The 19,884-nt window shown below is 40.1% G+C and overlaps 1 protein-coding gene and 1 long non-coding RNA gene across 2 annotated transcripts in view; one reads left to right on the top strand and one right to left on the bottom strand.

The window, feature by feature from the left end:
- LOC136182732 (uncharacterized) overlaps window positions 1-19,884 on the top strand; it is a 66,485-nt gene that overhangs the window by 26,935 nt on the left and 19,666 nt on the right. The window lies entirely within an intron of this gene.
- Window positions 13,219-19,715, bottom strand: LOC109990086 (terminal nucleotidyltransferase 5A). Its single transcript, XM_020642070.3, has 2 exons — window positions 18,531-19,715; window positions 13,219-16,745 (listed from the first exon to the last, which is right to left on the bottom strand). The coding sequence occupies exons 1-2, from the start codon at window positions 18,954-18,956 to the stop codon at window positions 15,930-15,932; spliced, it is 1,242 nt and encodes a 413-aa protein (XP_020497726.1). The 5' UTR covers window positions 18,957-19,715; the 3' UTR covers window positions 13,219-15,929.

Raw genomic sequence — 19,884 nt, 5'->3', positions numbered from 1 at the left:
AACCTACACAGATATAGACAAGTACCATCAAGAATCAACGTGCATATCCTGTTAATCTACAGAGTCTTACATCCTGTTTGGTCTTGGAAGAAATGTTAGGTTAACTTTCTACTAAAGGAAGTATGCTGGTTAGATGAAAATGTCTTCTCCTGCAGCTTTCTCATGAACACATTGTGTAATTTGTTCTTTACACTTGTTAGGGCCCGAAGCACTGACAAGTGCGTAGGACCCTATTGGAACCCAAGGAATTTCTTCCGCCGCTTTGCACTCAGCTTGAACATCCGTGAAAACTCACCAAAATTTGACCAAAAAAAAATGAGTCAACATATAACCCTGGTATGACATGAGAGAATTACAGTGGAGTAAATGTGTGTGTGACAATCAGGAAGACTTTCCCATAATACTCTGATCCAGCTCCTCCTGGCCATCACATTGAATTTCTGACTTTGAGATGATAAACAACCAGCAAATATCGTCAATCAGGACATGAGAGGCTTTGAAAGTGTTCGGTCAGATATATGACTTTTTGTTGACTCTCTTCACGCCTCTCTCTGCCTTTTGTGTGCCTTTGTTCTACCCTCACCGCTGGCCTTTGACCTGAGAGCCCTTGCTGAGGTCACTTGAGAGCCCAGAGTTCAAGGCCGTAAATCTTTTGTTAGAAAGACGAGCATAGCAGTAAGTTAAGCTCCAAGACTCAAACTAAACTCATATGTGTCTTCTGGCTTAAAATTGTTCTACTATAGTGGAGAGAGAGAGAGAAAAAAGACAGTTTTTCTTATGAAAATAATATGAAGGATGAGTTGTTAGATTTACACTTAACTATCTTGGACATTGCAGAAAGCTTCCACAAACTTGGCAGTATACTCCCTCAGCGAGAATTACATTTCTTTAAACTTTCAGTTCACACAAAAACATCTGCAAGTCATGTGAATTTAATTTATTAAGCCTGTTATCACTTATCACAATGTTATCACGCATTGTGTGCCTGCTTCATCAATAACATTTTCAGACTTTCGATTTTCTTGTGTGGCTGCAGCCAATCCCAGCTGTCATTGGGATTCGAACCAAGAACCTTCTTGCTGTGAGGCAACAGCACTAATCACTGCACCACAATGCAGCCTGTTCCACTTACCCCATCACACAAAAACATTGAAATAACAAAAAACTTTTTAACATAATTGGTTCAAGAAGATCCCACAAGGAAAGCAGTCACTATTTATATAAATATTCTACCTCCTACAAGGATCTTACTCATACCCGACTTTAGGCTAGTACACATGGGCTGGTTGGGTGTATGGAGCGGGCAGCTATCTGGTAGCATGCCTTGAAAGATATACAAACATTCAAGTTACAAGTAAAGCAAAGGCTGATGGGGATATCATTAGTATTGGCGAAAATTTAACCTGATGATGGTGAGATGAAAAGAATGGACCACCTTTTTTCCCACTTTATTCTTGGGGGGAAATTAATGGCTGTGCCAAATTTCAAAATCTGATCTCTCTCTTCCACAGTCAGTTTGTCAGTCATTTCAGTGCGATCGCTGCGCAAGTCTGTTTTAAAATCCTCACAGTAGTATTTCATAGGGCTGGGAAATTAATTGAAAATGAATCAAAACTGACATTCAGAACCTATAACCGACGTAATCTCGCCCATGTCGATTATTTTGATTATTTTCAGGTCAGAGTCCTGTGACGACACATTCAATCCGCGACATGGTAGCAATGTCCGTCGTTTGGACACCAATTTCTACTTTAAAATTAAAATGTGGCATTTTCATTTCAAGCGATTTGATTTGAGTTTGAAATAGTCAATAAATAACTACAAAATAGTTCATCAAATATGCACTCTTTCACTAGAAAAAATAAGCAATAGTTGAGCATATTTACAGTATAGACCATGCCAGTGAACCATGAGGGCAAAAAACAAAAATGTATGAATCGTATAATCGTAATCGAGGTAAAATGTTCAATTAATCGTGATATTGATTTGTGGTCATATTGCCCAGCCCTAGTATTTCAGCACATTTTCATATTGTTTGCCACACCACAACAACAATTCTTATTTGGGCTCAGAATAAACTTTAGCTTCAGTCCACCTGCTTGACATTTTATTCCTGAATATGTACAATCCATAAAAATGGGTTCCTCTCTGCACATCTAGCAAGCCAAACTTCAGAAGCACTACATGACGATTCCAACACAAACTCATATTTCTTCTTCTCTGAGACATTCAGGTGTGTGTTCCAGACCAAACATAGACAGTGAGGAAATGTCTCCATAAATGCTGTAATCTTCATTAGCCATTATCACACTTTGAATGATGTCTGGAAAGTCATCAGAAAGCAGAGGAACCAAAGAGCATAGAGACATGAAAAGAAAACATATTTGTAAGTAAAGTGTAAAACAATAAAAACAATCTTGTAGAAAAATGTGTGAGTGGAGAACAGCCAGGGTATTAAAGTTTCACAGTCTGAATGTTTTTTGCTATGTCTTCATAGAAATACAGAGAAGCTGGAACTGGTGAAGGCCATGGTGAGATGGATTTGGTCAGATTGTTTTGGTGAATGCATCGCTATAGTTCACTTGACAGCAAATAAAAGACACATTTACATGCAATTAGTTGTTGTCCTTATTTAAGTGATCTGCAAACTGTCTCCAACTGTTTTTCCAAATTGATCTCGACATGACATCCCTACTGTATGTACCCATTATGTTTCCTTTCAACATGTTGAGAGTGTCATATTTACACTGCTGGAAGTCAACCAGAGCCTGCTTTGATGAAAAAAGAACATCTCTGCTGACTTAAGTGAATCACTTTGTTTGCCATGTAAACGTGACAGAGAACATCGTCATGCAGTGGCAGTGACAAGTGCACACACAGCCATGCATGCTGCACGCTTTCCCTGTATACAGGGCGCTCACCAAAGACCAGGAAATGGGAGGTACATCCATGCCTGTTCTCTGAAGGAAAACCTCTTTGCTTCTCTTCAACCATTAATCTCTGATAAAGAATAAGATTCATTTGTCATTTTATTTCCACATGTATAGCTATGATGTCAGCCAGTTCACTTGAGTAACAGTAGTACTTAATAACCTGAACTAAAAATTATTTTTGTCAGTTGATTTTGGCAGCTTGATGTGAGAAATATTTTATCTCTGTAGAATAACTTATCTCCCAGTAGAGGCTCATACTGACATATACTCCTTCAAACACTTTGTTATAAATACACAGAATTAATGAGATGGAAAAAGAGACCCAGAGCTATGCGCAAGAGGTTTGCATCTTCATCTTCCTTTGTGAATGATACAGTTTAAAGTTCATGAAGCTCACACTGATGTGCTCACATTTGCTAACTCTCCATCTAAGTCTGCACTAAAGTGCGTCACTCCCCTATGGAAGTGTTGGAAGTAGGGGTGCAAATGAGTACTCGGGTACCCGAGTACTCGTTCATTAAATAATAATCGGTTACAAAAAAAATGTAATCGATAATCGTTTTGTAGTCCACATTTTTGTAAATGTTTCTTGTTGCATTGTGGGTTCTAGGATAGACCTAATTCAAAACAGAAAGTTCAGTTCAAATTGTCTTTTTAGTCCACAGAAAAAGAAGGACTTTCACTTTGTGATTACCACTTTACTCCGCTAAACCAATGACGTTTGATCATCCAGGACAGAGCAGCTTAACTAGATGTTTTCCTATATTTTGGAATTTTAGATGATTAATCTTTTAATAACTAAAAAACGGAACAACCTTATAAGGAGACAGAGCTCATAGCGGACGGACGAGCGAGATTGAGCAAGTGTGTCATTACGTACAGAGGAGAAAGATGAAACAGACAGACACTTAAATTGTTCACCTGTTTACCAGAGTAAAGTGTGCTCTACACTGCAGACTGTAGTCTTTGTTAACAGAATGTTGCTGTCAAAACAGCTTCAACGTGCGATGAGTGCGCACTGATGTCTGCACATCCGCTCGCCACACTGCTCTAATTATAATAATAGAATAGAATAGAATTACTTTATTGATCCCAAACTGGGAAATTGTGGCGTTACAGCAGCAGGTTATCCAACACACAATATGAGTAAATAAATAAAGTGTTAAAACGGTCATAACACGTCTGTGTGAATTTTTATTTGAGGTTTGCTGTCTGTTGAAGTAAGAAATGTCATATTTGAATGTTAATACAGAGGCATTTTACAAACAATTATTAAAATCCTGAAGATTCAAATCCATCAAGAGATATTGTCGGCATCTCGTCATAGTTGGGGGCGGGGCCTCCCGTGGGGGAAAAGAATCACAGAAAAAAAAAGAACTACAAAACGATTACTCGAGTACTCGCTTTAACAATGGGAAGAGTAATCGTTTAGAGAAAATTTTGCATCTCTGCACCCCTAGTTGGAAGGTTAGAAAATATTTGACTTATTTTTTGGTATCCTAAATTTAATACAACACCTTTCCCACCATTGTTATATCTGGGTATTTTTGCATTTAAAAAAAAAAAAAAATTACAAGCCAAGAGTTCTTTATGTAGTTGATTCCTGGGTAATTGTCAAAGGTTTTGCATGCCTGATTGGGAATATTGTCAGACTTCCAAGAAAAATAACAATCCAAACTTTTAGCTTGTGATAAGTAATCTACACATTTGGATGCAAGTGCAGAAAAAGAAAACTGGTCTGAGTAAAGCCCAGCAGGTCTTATCTGATAAGGGTCATGGGTCCTTTTCCACTCAGAAAATGAGCAGCTGTGTGAAACTATGGAGTCTTGGATACATTTTTTATTGTTTTTTTTATTGGGCTGGGAACATTGCTGGGAAACTGGAACAGAAAAAAAAAAAAAAAAACGGAGTCTGCAGTGTTAGCACAGTCTGCCTGTGTGTGACCAGCAGCCATAACAATACACTATACTCCTGGAAACATTTGCTGTTTGAAGACAAGCTGTTGTGACTGAGAACAGTTTCTGTGATTAATTACATTAAAGTCCTTCATCACACAGAAAACAGCCACTAAAACATTTTTTTCCCTGTAACGACTTTCAAAAAGGACGGGGAAAAAAATTAATTTCAGAGAGCCTTCAGGAAGATATAACCCATAAATTATCAACAGCAAACAGATATAGATCAGATGATATATGATGCTGTAAAAGCTGAATACTCAACGTGCCAAAACATATACAGTCATTTCTCCAGGCCAGATAACTTTCCGTTTCCCTATATGACGACAAAGCTATACTTAAAAACATACAGGTGTGTTTTTGGCACGAGCAGTGAGCTGGCAGGTGTGTTCACTATAACAATGTGATAATGACTATCATTACAGCCCAGGTAAGAGCAGGCAGGAGTAAAGCAATAATGCTTTAACCAGGATGTGAGTGCACAACTAGCATTTTGACGCCATAAACACACATTTATACAGGGAAACTCGCACACACACTCATTAAAATAGTAAGAGGGATATCCACAAACACGACACTCACACAAATTAGCACCTTTGGAATTTAAATTTAGCTCCAAAGGCGGGTAACTGTGCTGAAATAAATGCCCATTACAGAACACCGTTATTTCATCCAGAGAGGAAAATGCAGGTCAGTGTTTTAGCCTACATAGTATAAATTAAACTGCTGACAGAGATCACGCAGCAAAGTGATTTTAGCTCATTTTTTTAGGTCATATTTGAGTTACATGACAGTGAGTATTTAGCCTGACGATGAACTCTCACAAATTGTTTTATTCCACATTTGACATGTTTGACATGGAGTAACACACACATAAACACGCAGGCACACAAACACATCCAGGTTACTGTAGCTACGAAACAAACAGACATTTCCTCCGCTTGCTTTTTAATTTCTGCTGCCTCACCATACGGGGGCAAATCCATCACAGCCTTTCAGTACCTCCTTGGGTCCTGTGAGGGCACACCTGCACGTAGACTCAGTTTCAATCTAATACTTGTGAGAGCTTTCACCGACAATGTTCACTTATCTTAATGACCAACTCTAAATCCTGATTCCATCTGGAAGCCTTAGTCCAAGTACTAATCATAAACCGATCCCTTAGGAAGTGAGGATCAGCAAAACACCAGGGTATTATGCATAACAATGTTATGTTAACGTCTTGTTTTTTTAATGATTGCTAGCACATTTATTTTTGAAAACATTGTGAAGACTGGTGCAGTCACATCCTTTTTGAGAGCCTGGTGTGCTGCGGTCAGACTCTGGGGAAAAGCTCCAAAGAAGCATTTTTTTTCTAAAGTTATGTTTTAATGATGCGTTCTGTATGATAAGCAGGGACTGCTTCAGTAATAAAAGTGTTTTGGTAATGATGGGAATTTTTTTTTGGTAATGATGATAATTGTGATGATTTTAATCCCTGTTTTGCTTGTTATGAATATTTCAAGTGAGCATTAATGTTGACTCTTTGCACTCATTTTGGAGCCGTAATGTTTTCACTTCAATAGTCATACGTGCAGCCTCCACACAGAATTGAACAGTTTAAGGGTTTGTCACATTTTCTTGATTTCAGTGCACTCTTGTCTTCCCTTATAGCTTCTCACTCGGACTGATGGCTAGCAAATGGCTGCTTCAATTCAGGTTATCTTTCATGCACATTGAAAGTACAGCGTGGTGATATCAGTAGGGATGTAAAGATTAATCGTAAAAATCGTGATAAATCGATTTAAAGGTGTCAAGATTCACATCGGTACTCTGAAAAATGAATCGCAATAATGTCGTGAGCGTCATCAGCTGTAGAGCAGAGGCGGTTGGCAACTGCAGAGTAAGATTTTGAAATTGAAGACACACCACAGTCTTTTAAATTGGAGTTGTGGAAGCATTTTGGCTTCCCCAAGACAGAAAATGAAAGAGGTGAGAAGATAACAGACAAGACAACAACTGCGTGCAAATATTGCAAGCAGACAGGGAACTACAAAAAACATGATGCAGCATTTAATCGACACTACAATGAGAAGCTCCAATCACCTCCCCTTTTTGCGAGAAAAAAACATTAAAAGGCAAAACCACACTGACAAGTGGGTTTGCAAGCCCCTAAAGCAATCTTTTTCCGTCATAATTTGTCTACGGTCTCATTTTGTAAAATAAATCGTGAGAGAATCGTATCGTGAACCCAGTGTCGTGAATCGTTACATCCCTAGTTATCAGTAAAAAAAGAAAGCAATAAAACATTCTTAAAGATTAAATATCAGACATACAGACTCCACGTTCTACTGTTTTCACTGTAAATGTTTTCTTGTAGGAAGGTAGGAGAACAGACTGTGCTGGGTGGGTATAGAGTCCTGTAAGATGTGTAGCCTTCCTCTTGCAGCGGGTGACTGTGCAGGTTAGTGTGTAGTAGGTTAATGTGTGTGTGTGTATTACAGAGCAATGTACCAGATGTTACTTGAAGGAGAGAGGAGACCAGCCTCTCATGGCCTGTAATGAAAAGAAGGATTGTTTCAACATTGTTCTAGTAAAACAGAACTATCTCTGAGGCTACAGCATTTAAAGGACGTGTAATTTAAATACTAAGTACCTCTTCTACACCCTTTATACACTTTCTGATAAGTCCTTATTAACAGTTAACACAAAATTATTTTTTTTGACGTATTAGAAAATAAAAAAAGTAGGTAATGAGTATTAAAGCTACCGTCACATTTCTTTCTCTGGCTTTTTAAAAAAGTGTATGGAACAATTTAAAGCATTTAATATCATTTGCTTTGTCAAAATTGCTTCTATCTATCTGTGGATGGCGATGTACATCCACCCTTTAAGTCCTGACTGGGATACAATGAACTACAATACTTGACGAATTGCCATTTGTTCTGCAGATGAAACATAAACCACAGTCATGTGCTAGGCAGATACAGACAAATAAAAACAAACAATACAGATAGTACAAACTTGAACAGACTAAAATGGCCTTGTAATATTTGTTTCTAAAAGTTTGAATTTGAGTTAAATTAATTTAACACAATCAAACTGAAATAAATTTGCAACATGCACTTTTTGCTTCATCATGCATGCATTCAAATTGCAGACACATGAGAACACAGAGAGTCTATGCATGGACTCAGGACTAATTACTGCGGGAGTCTTGAGAAAACAAGCCTCTTGGGTGACGTATTTCAGATGTGTCTTTTTCTCTCTTTTTGTAGCTCTTTTTTTTCTTTTTTTTTTTTTCTTACTCTTCAACATGCTAGTCTGTATTCCAGCGCCGGCCCTGATCCAGCTAGCTTACAAGTATTTACACTGCCAGGGATGAACACTTCAGATTGGGGTTGAAACTGGTTTATAACTAAAGCCAGCCAGTTGTTTTGTGTCTGATGTCACTGAAAACTTCCCTGGTGATTGGTTAAGCCCTAAAGAATGAATTATTATTACTGTGTTGCCTGATAATCAAGAGGATCACGTTTTGTTTATAACTGTTATTCATACTCTTTAAAAGCAACATCATCCGCAGATAAGTCGTACTGAAAACTGAGTGCTAACTTGAGTTTTCCCATCACACAAATACACAGACAGCTAAAATACACAAATACAGACATGCGTGCCCACACACACTTTTTTTTTTTTCTTCCATCTAGTTTGCTCTCTTTCACACACAGACAGACAAACATCGTTGTTTCTCACAGTCTTGTCTTGCTGTTGTTTGATTTACTCAGTGACCTCTGTCCCTGGCTGAGCTGAGCTGGATGGACTCTTGGCCCTGTTGCTGCTCCAACTGGTTCATTTCCACCATAACCCCACTGGACCTGTGTGTGTGTGTGTGTGTCTGTGTGTGTGTGTGTGTGTGTGTGTGTGTGTGTGTTTCTAGATACACATCTTCACGTGCTAACGATCCCTGTTTCAGTCTTTGGTCCAAAAAGCACAAGTGTTATAGATAATAATACCTCTCTGTTATTTTAGCTGTGTAGGTTCCATAAAACAGGCTTTTAGTTCAATGTTTTTTGTAATATTTGGGTCGAAAGAAGCGTCTAAATAACAGTTCAACTGGTTTAAGCTGTCTTTATGTAAATCTGCATGATGAAAACCACTTGTAAAACACGCCACATTAGTGCTTACAAGCTGTTAACTGACCTTTAAGTGTTATTAATTTCCTCTTGTAGTTAAAGGCAGGGTTGATAATTTTCTCCAGATACACTTGAAATTGTCTTTAGGCCCTGACAGAAATGAATAATTAATGTGTTCTGAAAAAGGAATGAAAAAATCTGTCTTCTGTAGCAGTTTTAAGCCTGTAAAAACTTCAACCAATGTCTGCAACGGGGTACCAATTTGATGAACCAATCACGCGCCCCTGTCTTCCTGCTCGTTCTTTTCCCCTTGCGTGTAATAGCCCTTACTCAAAGCCTGTCACCGATTTTGGAGTTTATACTCTGAGTTAGTCACTGGCCATTGAGAGTAATACATTTGTTATGATAAAGTTTAGTGTTTAGTTACTGCTAAATGAGACAACAAAGTTACTTTCTACACAATACAAGCGATGAGCTGAGGTGTGTTTCTGGAGCAACGGCACTCGTGCATGTAAGTGAAATAACAGTATTTTTTCTTCTTGTAAAACATTTCAAATGACTCATCCTGCACTCTAGGGCGTTTACTAATTTTTCACCCTATTAAAAATCCTTAAAGAAGCTAACAAACCAATTAAATTCATCTCAACGTTGTCCCACTTTCTGTCTTGTGATTGGTTCTATCCGTTCTTTCCCATTTCAGTAGGAAATACATCATGACCATAGACTGTAGACATCCAGAGGCCGCCATGCTGGAAATACTGTCTAATTCTAACTTTCAGTCAACCTAATGACAGGCTGAGAACCGGAGCTGAGGCGGGTTTTCAGCCTCTTGACAAACCGTTACATCGCGCCCACCTGTCAATCATGTCAGCTACGCCCTTAACTATGGATAACACATACCATTTTCAAAATCAAAATGGAGCCGTTTAAAAACAAATTCACTCTCCGTACAGTGTGTACCAGTGATGAAAATAACTAATCACACCTATTTTGTTTTTTGTACCAGGCTGTAAACATGTTTATTAATGCTGTAAAAAAGGCTTTTTCGCCTTTTGTGTGTATGTGCCTTCCAGTGTTCCTGGAGCCAGCCTCAAGTGGACACTCGACGAACTGCAGGATTTTGCACTTACCATCATTTTTCAAGACCAGAGGTTGCCCTTTCTTTATTAGTTCATTTTGGTTTTCACACCACAACTCCTATTCTCTCTGTCTTATGTTAGATTAGTCATCTTCACGGTGGCCTTTACAAATCCGATAATCATTTGTTTTCTTTTTTTAAAGATTTATTTTTGGGCTTTTTGGGCTTTAATGGAGAGATGGACAGTGGATAGAGTTGGAGATCAGGGAGAGCGAGAGAGAGGGAATGACATGCAGGAAAGGAGCCACTGGCTGGATTTGAACCCGGGCCACCCACGTTTAGGACTATAGCCTCCGTACATAGGGCGCACGCGCACTAACCACTGCGCCACCAGCGCCCACTGATAATCCTTTCTTTTAGAAATCTATATCCTCTGAGGATATTTTCATGGCCTTTATCTCTCTGTCTCTGTTGATCTGAATCAATGTCTGAAAAGCTTAAACAAAACATTGTGCTGATATATAGAATATCTTCCTGGATGATAAGAAACAACTAAATCTGTAGTAAATAAATCTGTCAGTGCTTCTTTGTGCAGATAAATCATGAAGGAATGTTTTTTCTTCATACTTCTTTGATGGCTGCAGTCTTTATTTAAACATATGTTTCATCTTTGAAGGCTGTTCATACTGTAGCTCCAAGTTTTTAAACAGATGTTTGCTGCCTTGCAGTGCCAAAGCACCAAGCTTTAGTAATATCACTGTGACTTACAAACTTCTAAAGTCAATCGTTTGACATCACAGTATAAAGGCTCTGGCTTTCCTGCTAGAAGAAGGTGAGAAGAACAATTCCACTTTTTTTGGTGGTCAATATTATGCTGTAGGGATTATGGATTGTGACTTTCCAATTATAATCAGTGATAATCCTGGTTTCACGATTACAAGGCTTTGCTGCAGTCCCTCTGCCATTGTTAAGCTAATGTAGCGTAGTTAGTGTCACTCTGTTTGCATTCTGTGCAGGTTGCACCGAAACTAATATTACAGCCTCCTTTTTGCGAGTGAGAACAGAAACATGCAGTGTAGCAGAGCCTTTAGGATTAATTAACCATGATGTTTTAAACCTTGGTTAAGCGTAAAACAGGCTCATCCCTATGAGCTAAAATTAGCAAACAGTTAATTTAGCTTAAAGAAGTAGAAAACAGCCAGCCTGAGTTTTGTTAGACCACATAAACTACGTTAGGTAATACCCCCACTCATCTTTAAAAAGGCGGTTGCTAACAAGTGGCTAAATGTGACTACAGTGGTTGTTGGGGACATTAAATGTCATCACGCCGGACACAGAGGCCGGGACCTCTCTCACTAGTCGGAGATGTCTACTAGCATAACGCTAGTGACGTCACAATCATCCGACGTGGTGTAGTTCGCTTGTAGCATAACGTTAGCTTTTTACTTCTGTCGGCCGCATTAACGCTTCAAACATCATAAAAATGGTGTTCATCTGTGTAGATTATCCTGCTGAACAAAACGCCTACGCTTCAGAAACGTCTGTTTGCCACAGAGTTTATTGATTTTGGATTTATATCCAAAATCCAATGCAAAAATCCCATAGGCAAATTCTCGTTAGACCCCATGGCGATGCTACTTCCGGGTTGGCCTACAAAAATACGTCATATGGTTTGTTCTCTATATTTGATCCTCCAACCTCAATATATTGTGTTTACCGGCGAGCATGAATGATTACGTTTTCTGAAGGTTGGATAAAGCCAGGCTAGCTTTTTAGCCCGGTTTTCTGTCTGTTGCTAAACTAAGCTAACTAGCTGTTGGCTAAAGTTTCATACTTAAGGTGCAGGTATAATTACAACATAACCATTTGCTAATATAAAGAATGTAGACAGGTGTAACCAGTTCTTCATTTCTTAATATTTTTCAAAACAACCCCACTTAAAAAACTTGCTTGGTTCAGCCCACCTGTGAAGACGCTACTGCAAAGCACCACTATAGCACACGTACGACTCTGCATGGGTCATTAAGTTAGCGCTTTTCCTTGTTGTGCAACACACTTGCAAGCCTCAGTCCCTTGTTCTCAGTTCCCTATAAGCCCTTGATAAGGAAGTAGCCTGAATGTTTTTCTGTCCTTTCTAGCGAGAGTGACCTAAAAGATTGCGGGGAGATGGGGGAGGTATGTGTTACAGTACAATAGCCAGTAAGTCTCTCGCAGTAACCACACCAAAGCACTGAGCACATGCTTATGGAGGGAGGCTAATCAGCTTTCTGTAGATGGGCTAATGTCCTTACAGTGGCTGAGAGGGGGGCCTATATTTAGCGTTCACTCTCTCCCTCTTAACAGGGGATAACATTGGCCCTGTGCTCCTCTCCATGGCTCATCTCTCACTGCGTGAATTCATTAGCAACCCCATGCAGTCACGGTGGAGAGGAAATGAGTGGGCACATAAAATGAAAGAGTGGGTTAGCATGTCAATATTGTGTTTACACATAATGACACAGTTTGTTAACATAATACTCATTTTCACTCAAAGAAAGAAATAAGTAACATTTGAAGAAGAAGAAGAAGAGATAAAAAAAAAAATCAGGACAACAAAGAGACAGACTAAAGAAAATAATATCAAAGAGATCATGAAAGAGACACAAAGTAAAATATTTTTTCCCAGTGTCAGCGGGGAAAGTGACATCTGGAGGCTGAGGCCTCTGGGCATTAAGAGAGACGAGACCTGGAGCCAATCTTTTCAGTCAGTTCCCATGTGTCCCTGGAGATCCAGGCTCCGCTGGTAGTAAGGTCTGTGCTTTTCATCAAATCTACCTGCCAGTGTTAAACACTCAGAGCTAATGAAGCCTGGCAAAGTGCACGATGACGGCTGTTGACAGTTGTTGACGTTCATCGTGACGTCTCTTTGAGGGGAAATCCGTTACGCTAAGCTGTCACTTGCTGGCATCTACCGTGGTGCCCTCTGGGATTGAGTGGGCACCTTAGGACATTGACCCGATGAGTCTGGTACCCAAACCTCAACGGTTGTGTATCATGGCTATCCTGAAGTTCAAGAAGGTGACACTTCTAGGAATCCTGTTATAATGTTGTGTGTGTATGTGTGCGGTGAGAGTGATGACAATAAAACTGAAACAAACAGCTCTTGTTTGATGGTCTTTTTCTCAATTTTAATTTTCAAGTTGATCAACTTGAATGCATTTATCATATCATTATTTTCATGTCCAAGCAGGACTGCAGTTAAAAACACACATTGAACAAGGAAACAATCTCTTTAGAGCAACAGAAAACCCATAAAACAGCTCAGAGCACACATACAATGAACACTAAGTAAATCTGCATCTTTACAAAGCCACTGTATCCGCCTGCACTGCTCTTCATCAGCCAAAAGTAAAACACAGACTCGCAAACACCAACAAAAAAAAGAAAAGAAAACTCAACGACACAGCTTTGAATCTGCTGCTACATCAGCCAAACACAAACTGTACAAAAATAGAGATTGATAGAAAAATAGGAGATCTGACGTGAGAGAATATGCTGAGTCTCTTGCACTTGTAGAGCTGAAAATGTACACCTGCTGTTATTTTCACAATAAAAACAAAAACTCTAAAGCCCCCTTGTCTTATTGCCGTTGAAATGTGTCTGTTTTTTCCTCCCCACTTTTTTCCTCACTCTTTGGTGCTTTTTCGGTGCTAAGAGGAGATAAAAGGTGTGACAGCTTTTATCTGCTCATGCAGCCCATTTTTCCACACATCCTGAATCAACCTTATAAATTGGCCCAATATTTACTGTGCTAAAATAATCATGGAAAATTATAACAGGCGTCATGCAGCTCTTTTTTTTTTTTTTTTTTTTTTTGCAAAAATGTTTTTCTCTGCTGGGTGTCGGACTCTTCAAGTAGTTAAAGTTTACTCGACTTTCGAAAGTTGCTCTATTGCTACATCCTCCCATACATAATCCAACTTCCACCCCTCTGACCAACACACCGTTTGTTGTGTCAGCGCGTGGTGCAGATATTCTCTTTCTTTTTTTTTTACACATGGAAATAGTTTTACAGTGCATATAGCATGTTAAAAAATGACTCTGAACTGAATTGCCATGTTAGCTATTTGATAAGAAAAATTTAAATGAATCAAGAGTAAATTTTTTCAAATGTTCCAGTGTCATGTTGTTCATCTTTTAAAAATCCATTTCAAACACTGCGGACCTTATCAGATATTATCAGAACTTAAGGGTGCTCTGGAGAGTTTTTGACTACATGTAGCTCAATAGAGCTATGATTTTTGAAATGGGGGTTTTCATTGAGCATGCATACCGGGATGCTAATGCACATGTGTATATGTCACCATCAATTTAAAAAACAAATGAGTAGTGGTACACAGAAGTGCACCCCAGTGCCTTTTAAAATAAAGGAGATTGATGTATACAAAGCACAGCTTGTTTTCATCACAAGATAACACTCAAGGGTTTTGTGACAAATACTATTAAACATAAGTTTCTGTAAGTCTGAAAAAAAAGCCAATCCCCTTTAGAGCATCTTTAAGAAGGCCTGATTTTTGTCTTTTTAAATCCATTCATTTAAAACCCATTATAGTCAAACTTTTACATACCCACACTTGTTGAATGTGTTTCTTTCCTCCTCATTAGATTGTTTTCCTCTTAGATAAAAAGTGTCTTTGGTTATCAAACAATGCCTGCTCCACTTATTTTTGCAATCCAATAAAAATTGCAGTTATGAGAAGTTAGTTTTCCCTTAAAGCCAATTCCACTTTATTTTCTGTAACATGTTTTTATCAAAATGATCATCTACTTTACTCTTGAAAGCATTTTGGATTCAATCTCCACCCCCCTACAGATGATGAGATTATGTTGTTACTTCCTTTTTAGTAATCAGGATGTGTGTTAGTCCAAAAGGACTGCAAACAAGAGCAAAGTCTTTAACTAAACATTGTCAAATAAAAGTCCCAAACAGCCCTCAGTGTAAGAGACCTTTCTCAGCATACTGCAGGTATAAACTGTTCCAAGGTACATTAATTATCACTTTTAAAATGTCATTTAGACAAATGGACAGCTCTCTGAAGAACCCCAAAATATATTTTCCCTTTAGGCTTCATCTAGGCACTTAAAGAAAATTATTCCTGTACAGAAATAAATCATGCATTGTTTTGTTGTTACGTTTTCCCCCATCAGGTTTCAGATGAAGTTAAGTATATCAAAGTAGATCTTTGGATTTGTAAACAGTATCCAGTTCCTCTTTTTGCATTGTCTGTGAAACTGTACATACACAGTGCACATGGAAAAGGTCACACGGTCTGTGTTCTTTAACTATAAATCAACATGTTCAGCACATCGTTTGTGTCCTCTGTTTCTCTCTGGGGCTTTATGTGAGTCTTTTCTGGTTTCTATAGTGCTTTTTATAAATGTTCATTTGAAATCTGTATTCCAGTGAGTCGTAACTCACACCAGAATAAGAGAAGCATCATCATACCCAGTATGCTGGTAACTCTGAGGCCGAGCTTCTGTTTGGTCAACCAAACGGATCTGGATGAAAGAATTGTTAAACTGATGAGCCGACTGTCTCTTTGGCATCCCTCCCTGTGGGCTCAGCTCTTCCTGCTGTGGCACCCTACAATAGGGAAAACCCTCTCTCTGGCCCGCTGCCTTGATCCAGATTCCTTGTCCTCATTCCTTTACTCCTCTCTTTTATTTATTATCTTTGTCTCATTTCACCTCCTCTTGTCTCATTACCCTGTCTCTTTTGACTTGTCTGAAGAGATAAAAGATCATTGTTTATCCCTTTTAAGGGGGTATGGGCTCCGTTTGTTATGCAAAAGTGCATGCATGTACACAAAGTTTAGTTGCAGGGCAACCAGGTGGCGTACATGGGATGTTGTGAAGTAGAAATGTAATGCTGAGGAGGTGAGGGAGGGCAGGGGTAGATAGGCTGAACCTGCGCTACATAGTAGTTGCTGAAGTTGCCATCAGAGACATAAGGAGCCGGCTGATAAAAGCATGTTACATTGGCAGCGTTGGGGATGGCGTTCTGCTCGGCCAGGACCCGCAGCGCCAGGGAAGAAATGAGACTCAGCGTTTGGCGCCTTTCGTGGCCCATCAGGCACACCGTACTCTCCTGCACCACGTCGTACAACGTGGCCAGGTAGTCATACTTCCTGTCCTCTAGGTCTACAAAGTGGTTCTGCAGATATGACTCCAACTTCCTCCTCTGCTCATTTACGTCAGGAAAGTCTATGAAAAAGCGGGAGCACATGTAGCGCTGCAGCAGTTTCATCTCGCTGTCCGACGCGGCGCGGAAACCCCGCACCAGCAGGTGGCAGTATTTCAGTAAACCCCCGCCACGGATCTCCTCAGGGCTTCTCGTGCAGATGAGTCGCTTGCGCAGGTGATCGAGAGCGGTGGGAAAGTCTCCATAGACGCTCTCCCCGAGGATTGTGGGGTGGAAAGTTGCCGCCATTGGGTGCTCTGAGCACTCGTAAAACAGGAGAAGTGAGTCCAGGCGGATCTGAAAAGAGTCCACGCTGAACTCAAACTGCCGTCGAAGAGAGTCCACAAACTTGAGCTCCACGTTCTTGCCACGGTTGTTGGAGAGTGAGATGAGGCTCCATCTGTCTGAGTCATTGCACACCTTCACCATCTTCTGCACATAGGCCTCCTAAAAAACATGCGCAACATTAGGTATCAGTACAGAGCGCTTGCTAAGTTTTAAATCAAAATCAAGAAATTCTCCTCAGAGCACAAAGTCAAAAACTATTTAGTGAGTTGATATTGATGGTGAATGTACTTGTGCTTGTATAGCGCTTTTCTAGTCTTCTGACTGTGGTGGAATTTCTGTAGTTATTTAGATTATAAATGTACAGATGTCATTAGATTTATTCACTGTTCTCTAATGTCAGTCAGACCTGAGAGAGTTCAGTTGTTATTAGAACACCAAGTACAGCTTGGAGAGTGTTACCTGTTTTTCCTGATATCTGCAAGGATGTTTGGTAGACGTATTGTCTGCTCCAGTGTTATAGACATCACAGTTTAGTCTAGGTGTGTCAATGTGACACGACCCTGATAATGATAATGTCTTTTAGGATATATGCGATGCCTTTCGAAAAGTTCTGCAGATGTTATTGAGCAAGACACGAGTACAGAAGTGTGATGTTGAATCATGTCTCCCCATGAGTATTCTTCTATGTATAAACTTTCATCAACGTAAGACATCTGAGTCAACTGAGTCTTATTGTGTGGAGTCAAGTCTTAATAATTAAAACTGACTACTCAAAGCACTATTACACCGCATGTCACACCTACCCATTCACACACTGATGGTAGAAGTTTCTATGTAAAGTGACCATCAGAAGAAACTAATTAATTCATACTCCTGCAAATGACGAAGCAGCAGGAGCAATTCGGGGTTAAGTGTCTTGCCCAAGGACACATCGGACATGTTGCTGCAGGCACTAGGGGTTCCAACCCCCAAACCTTCCGGTTGAGAAACAACTGTCTCGACAGAGCCACAGCCGCACATGATGATGGCTTTGAAATGTATTGATACCTTAGATATAATAATTCATCACCGATATTTCATCCATTATTCATCACATATGAAGACCAGTTTATTCTTTTGATTTTCAACATTGAGGCCAATTCAAAGCGAAATTGGGTCAGATTGTTTTTTTTTCTATCACACAGAGGAATACTAACCACTATGTCTGCTTTCAAACTCCTCCTCCTCTCATTTCCTCCTTTCACAACTGTAATACAGTGCTAGTGCTCTTGCAAGGGAATTACAAAATCCCTTTTGCACGTAAACCATCAATGAAACTGATTTATAGGTATTCCCATCCATGATGAACTTTAGGCATGATTAGGCTTCCTCATGGGTCTTAAAATTGGAGATCCACCGGATAAAAATATTTTATATAACAGTTTCAGTTTGGGCAGGCTTGTATCTCCGGACAGTAATGCTATTTACATCAGATAAAAATCTTGATTTGTTCCGTTAGTCGCAATGTTTTGCTGATCAAATCTGTTGGTGGGCCATTAGCAGCCCGGGTAGTCCTCGGTATCTAGGTAACTGAGGGCCGACTTATTAATGTGGATCCAACTCCAATTGGATTAAACAGAATCCTCTTTGAATTGGAAACCGACCTTTTTACTATTTGAGGGCTTATACTGTATCTCCGTGCAGCCAGGTTAGATGAATTCAGGACAGATGTCAATCTTATTTATTTAATCTACCTATTGGTGTAATGTAAACTTCACACTGGAAATAGGCTATGTGAGTTGACTTGTTGCACTTAAGTTCAGAGGTGTGCGTGCGTAAAGTATGAGAAAAAGGTTTGACAGCATTTTCACTTAACATAAATTTGAAACTAAATGTCACTTGTGCTTTGCAAATCATATGATCTATTTATATACGTGAGCATTGTGTTCTAATTGCGTATTTTACCTTTAAAGTCACTGGTGTTATCTTTTCTTTATTCACTCCCTCAGGCAGGAAGTCTAGCAGAGAGTCCAGCACTATATCTTTCACTATCTGAAACTCCATTTCTCCTTTCAGCTCAGCGCAGAATATCAAGTCCAAATCTTTCCATCCCAGTCCGCTGTCCTCGTGCAGGACGTAGCTGGCCGCAGAGCCGTTGAGGCGCACCTCCCGGACATGTATCCGCTTCTCCTCCATGCGGCTCCGGACCACCTTGACGATGTCTCGTGGCTTTACCTCCAGAGTGGGGAAGCTCCAGCGGCCGTGTATGGGGATGGAGCCGGTGAGGATGGTGTCCAGCCGCTGCACTTGCTCCCAGTTGAGCACACTGAGGCTGATGCTCTCCCCGTCCGAGCTGCTGTCAGCCGCGGCACACTTGACGCTCTCGTGCATGTTAAAAAGAGGTAGACAGAAGGGTGCAAACGGACAAACTTTGCACAAACTCTCGCTGGATGTGTTGCATTAAACAAACGGTAACTTTCTGTAGAACTGGACCTCCAGAGTCTATCATCACGGAACGGTGCAGGACGACGAAGCGGCTCTACGCATGACGGAAAGAACTAGCTGGGCGGTGTTATGCTTGTCCTACTTCTTACATAAAGTCTGCACTCCAGACAAATTCAATTCATGAGCTTTCCAACCGTAAGGCTTAGTCACCGTTCAGCATCTGCTGCCCCGCTGCGCTCTGCTCCGGCGCTTTCGCCAAACTAGAAAGCATATGCTAAAACTGTGAAGCTGGCAATGATTGTTCCTCACACTGTCAGCTTTTCATTATGTCCCAAAGGCCAAATGACGCATCCATCGCATCCAAGAAAACGTCTCTTTCAAAACAAAAGTTCCTGTATTGTTTGACTCACTTTTACGCACGAATTATTGCGCGTCCCCGCTGTGTAAAAAACAACTTTTCGCGCGACGATTTAAGACTGCTGTACGCTCCACTATACACCTCCTTTCAGAAAGAGGTGTGTTGCTGTTTTTTCCCACTACATTTTGGCCTTTGTTGCTCGTTGATACTGCGTGATGCCACAGAGGTCCCACTCCACAGCTGCTGGAGAAGTTGTGAACGGTCCTGCTTCCCGTCTGAGAAGCGTTGGGGCGGGACACTTTGATTGACAACCCACACCCACTAATAGCTGTCGATGCATCCCACAGTTTCTCTTGAATGACTGCAAGCCCGTAGACTGAGGCGTGTCTGGAGAATTGGCGTTTCGAGAGAAAAGAAAACGATTGGTCGCTAAGCATTAACCAAACCCCTCTTTTTTTGCTTTGAATCTATGTGTTGACACCCCTTCTCTTAAAACCCACTCAGACATGCTTTGCA

The sequence above is a fragment of the Labrus bergylta genome, chromosome 15 (genome assembly GCF_963930695.1).
Source record: "Labrus bergylta chromosome 15, fLabBer1.1, whole genome shotgun sequence".
NCBI classification, from domain to species: Eukaryota; Metazoa; Chordata; class Actinopteri; order Labriformes; family Labridae; genus Labrus; species Labrus bergylta.
Note: the sequence above shows the minus strand (reverse complement) of the source record. Positions and strands in the feature narration are given on the sequence as shown.

Coding starts and splice junctions, on each gene's coding strand:
- LOC109990086 (XM_020642070.3), bottom strand. CDS start 18,956: ATGCACGAGAGCGTCAAGTGTGCCGCGGCTGACAGCAGCTCGGACGGG. Junction 16,746..18,530: donor TAACACCAGTGACTTTAAAG/GTAAAATACGCA, acceptor CATGTTTTTTAG/GAGGCCTATGTGCAGAAGAT.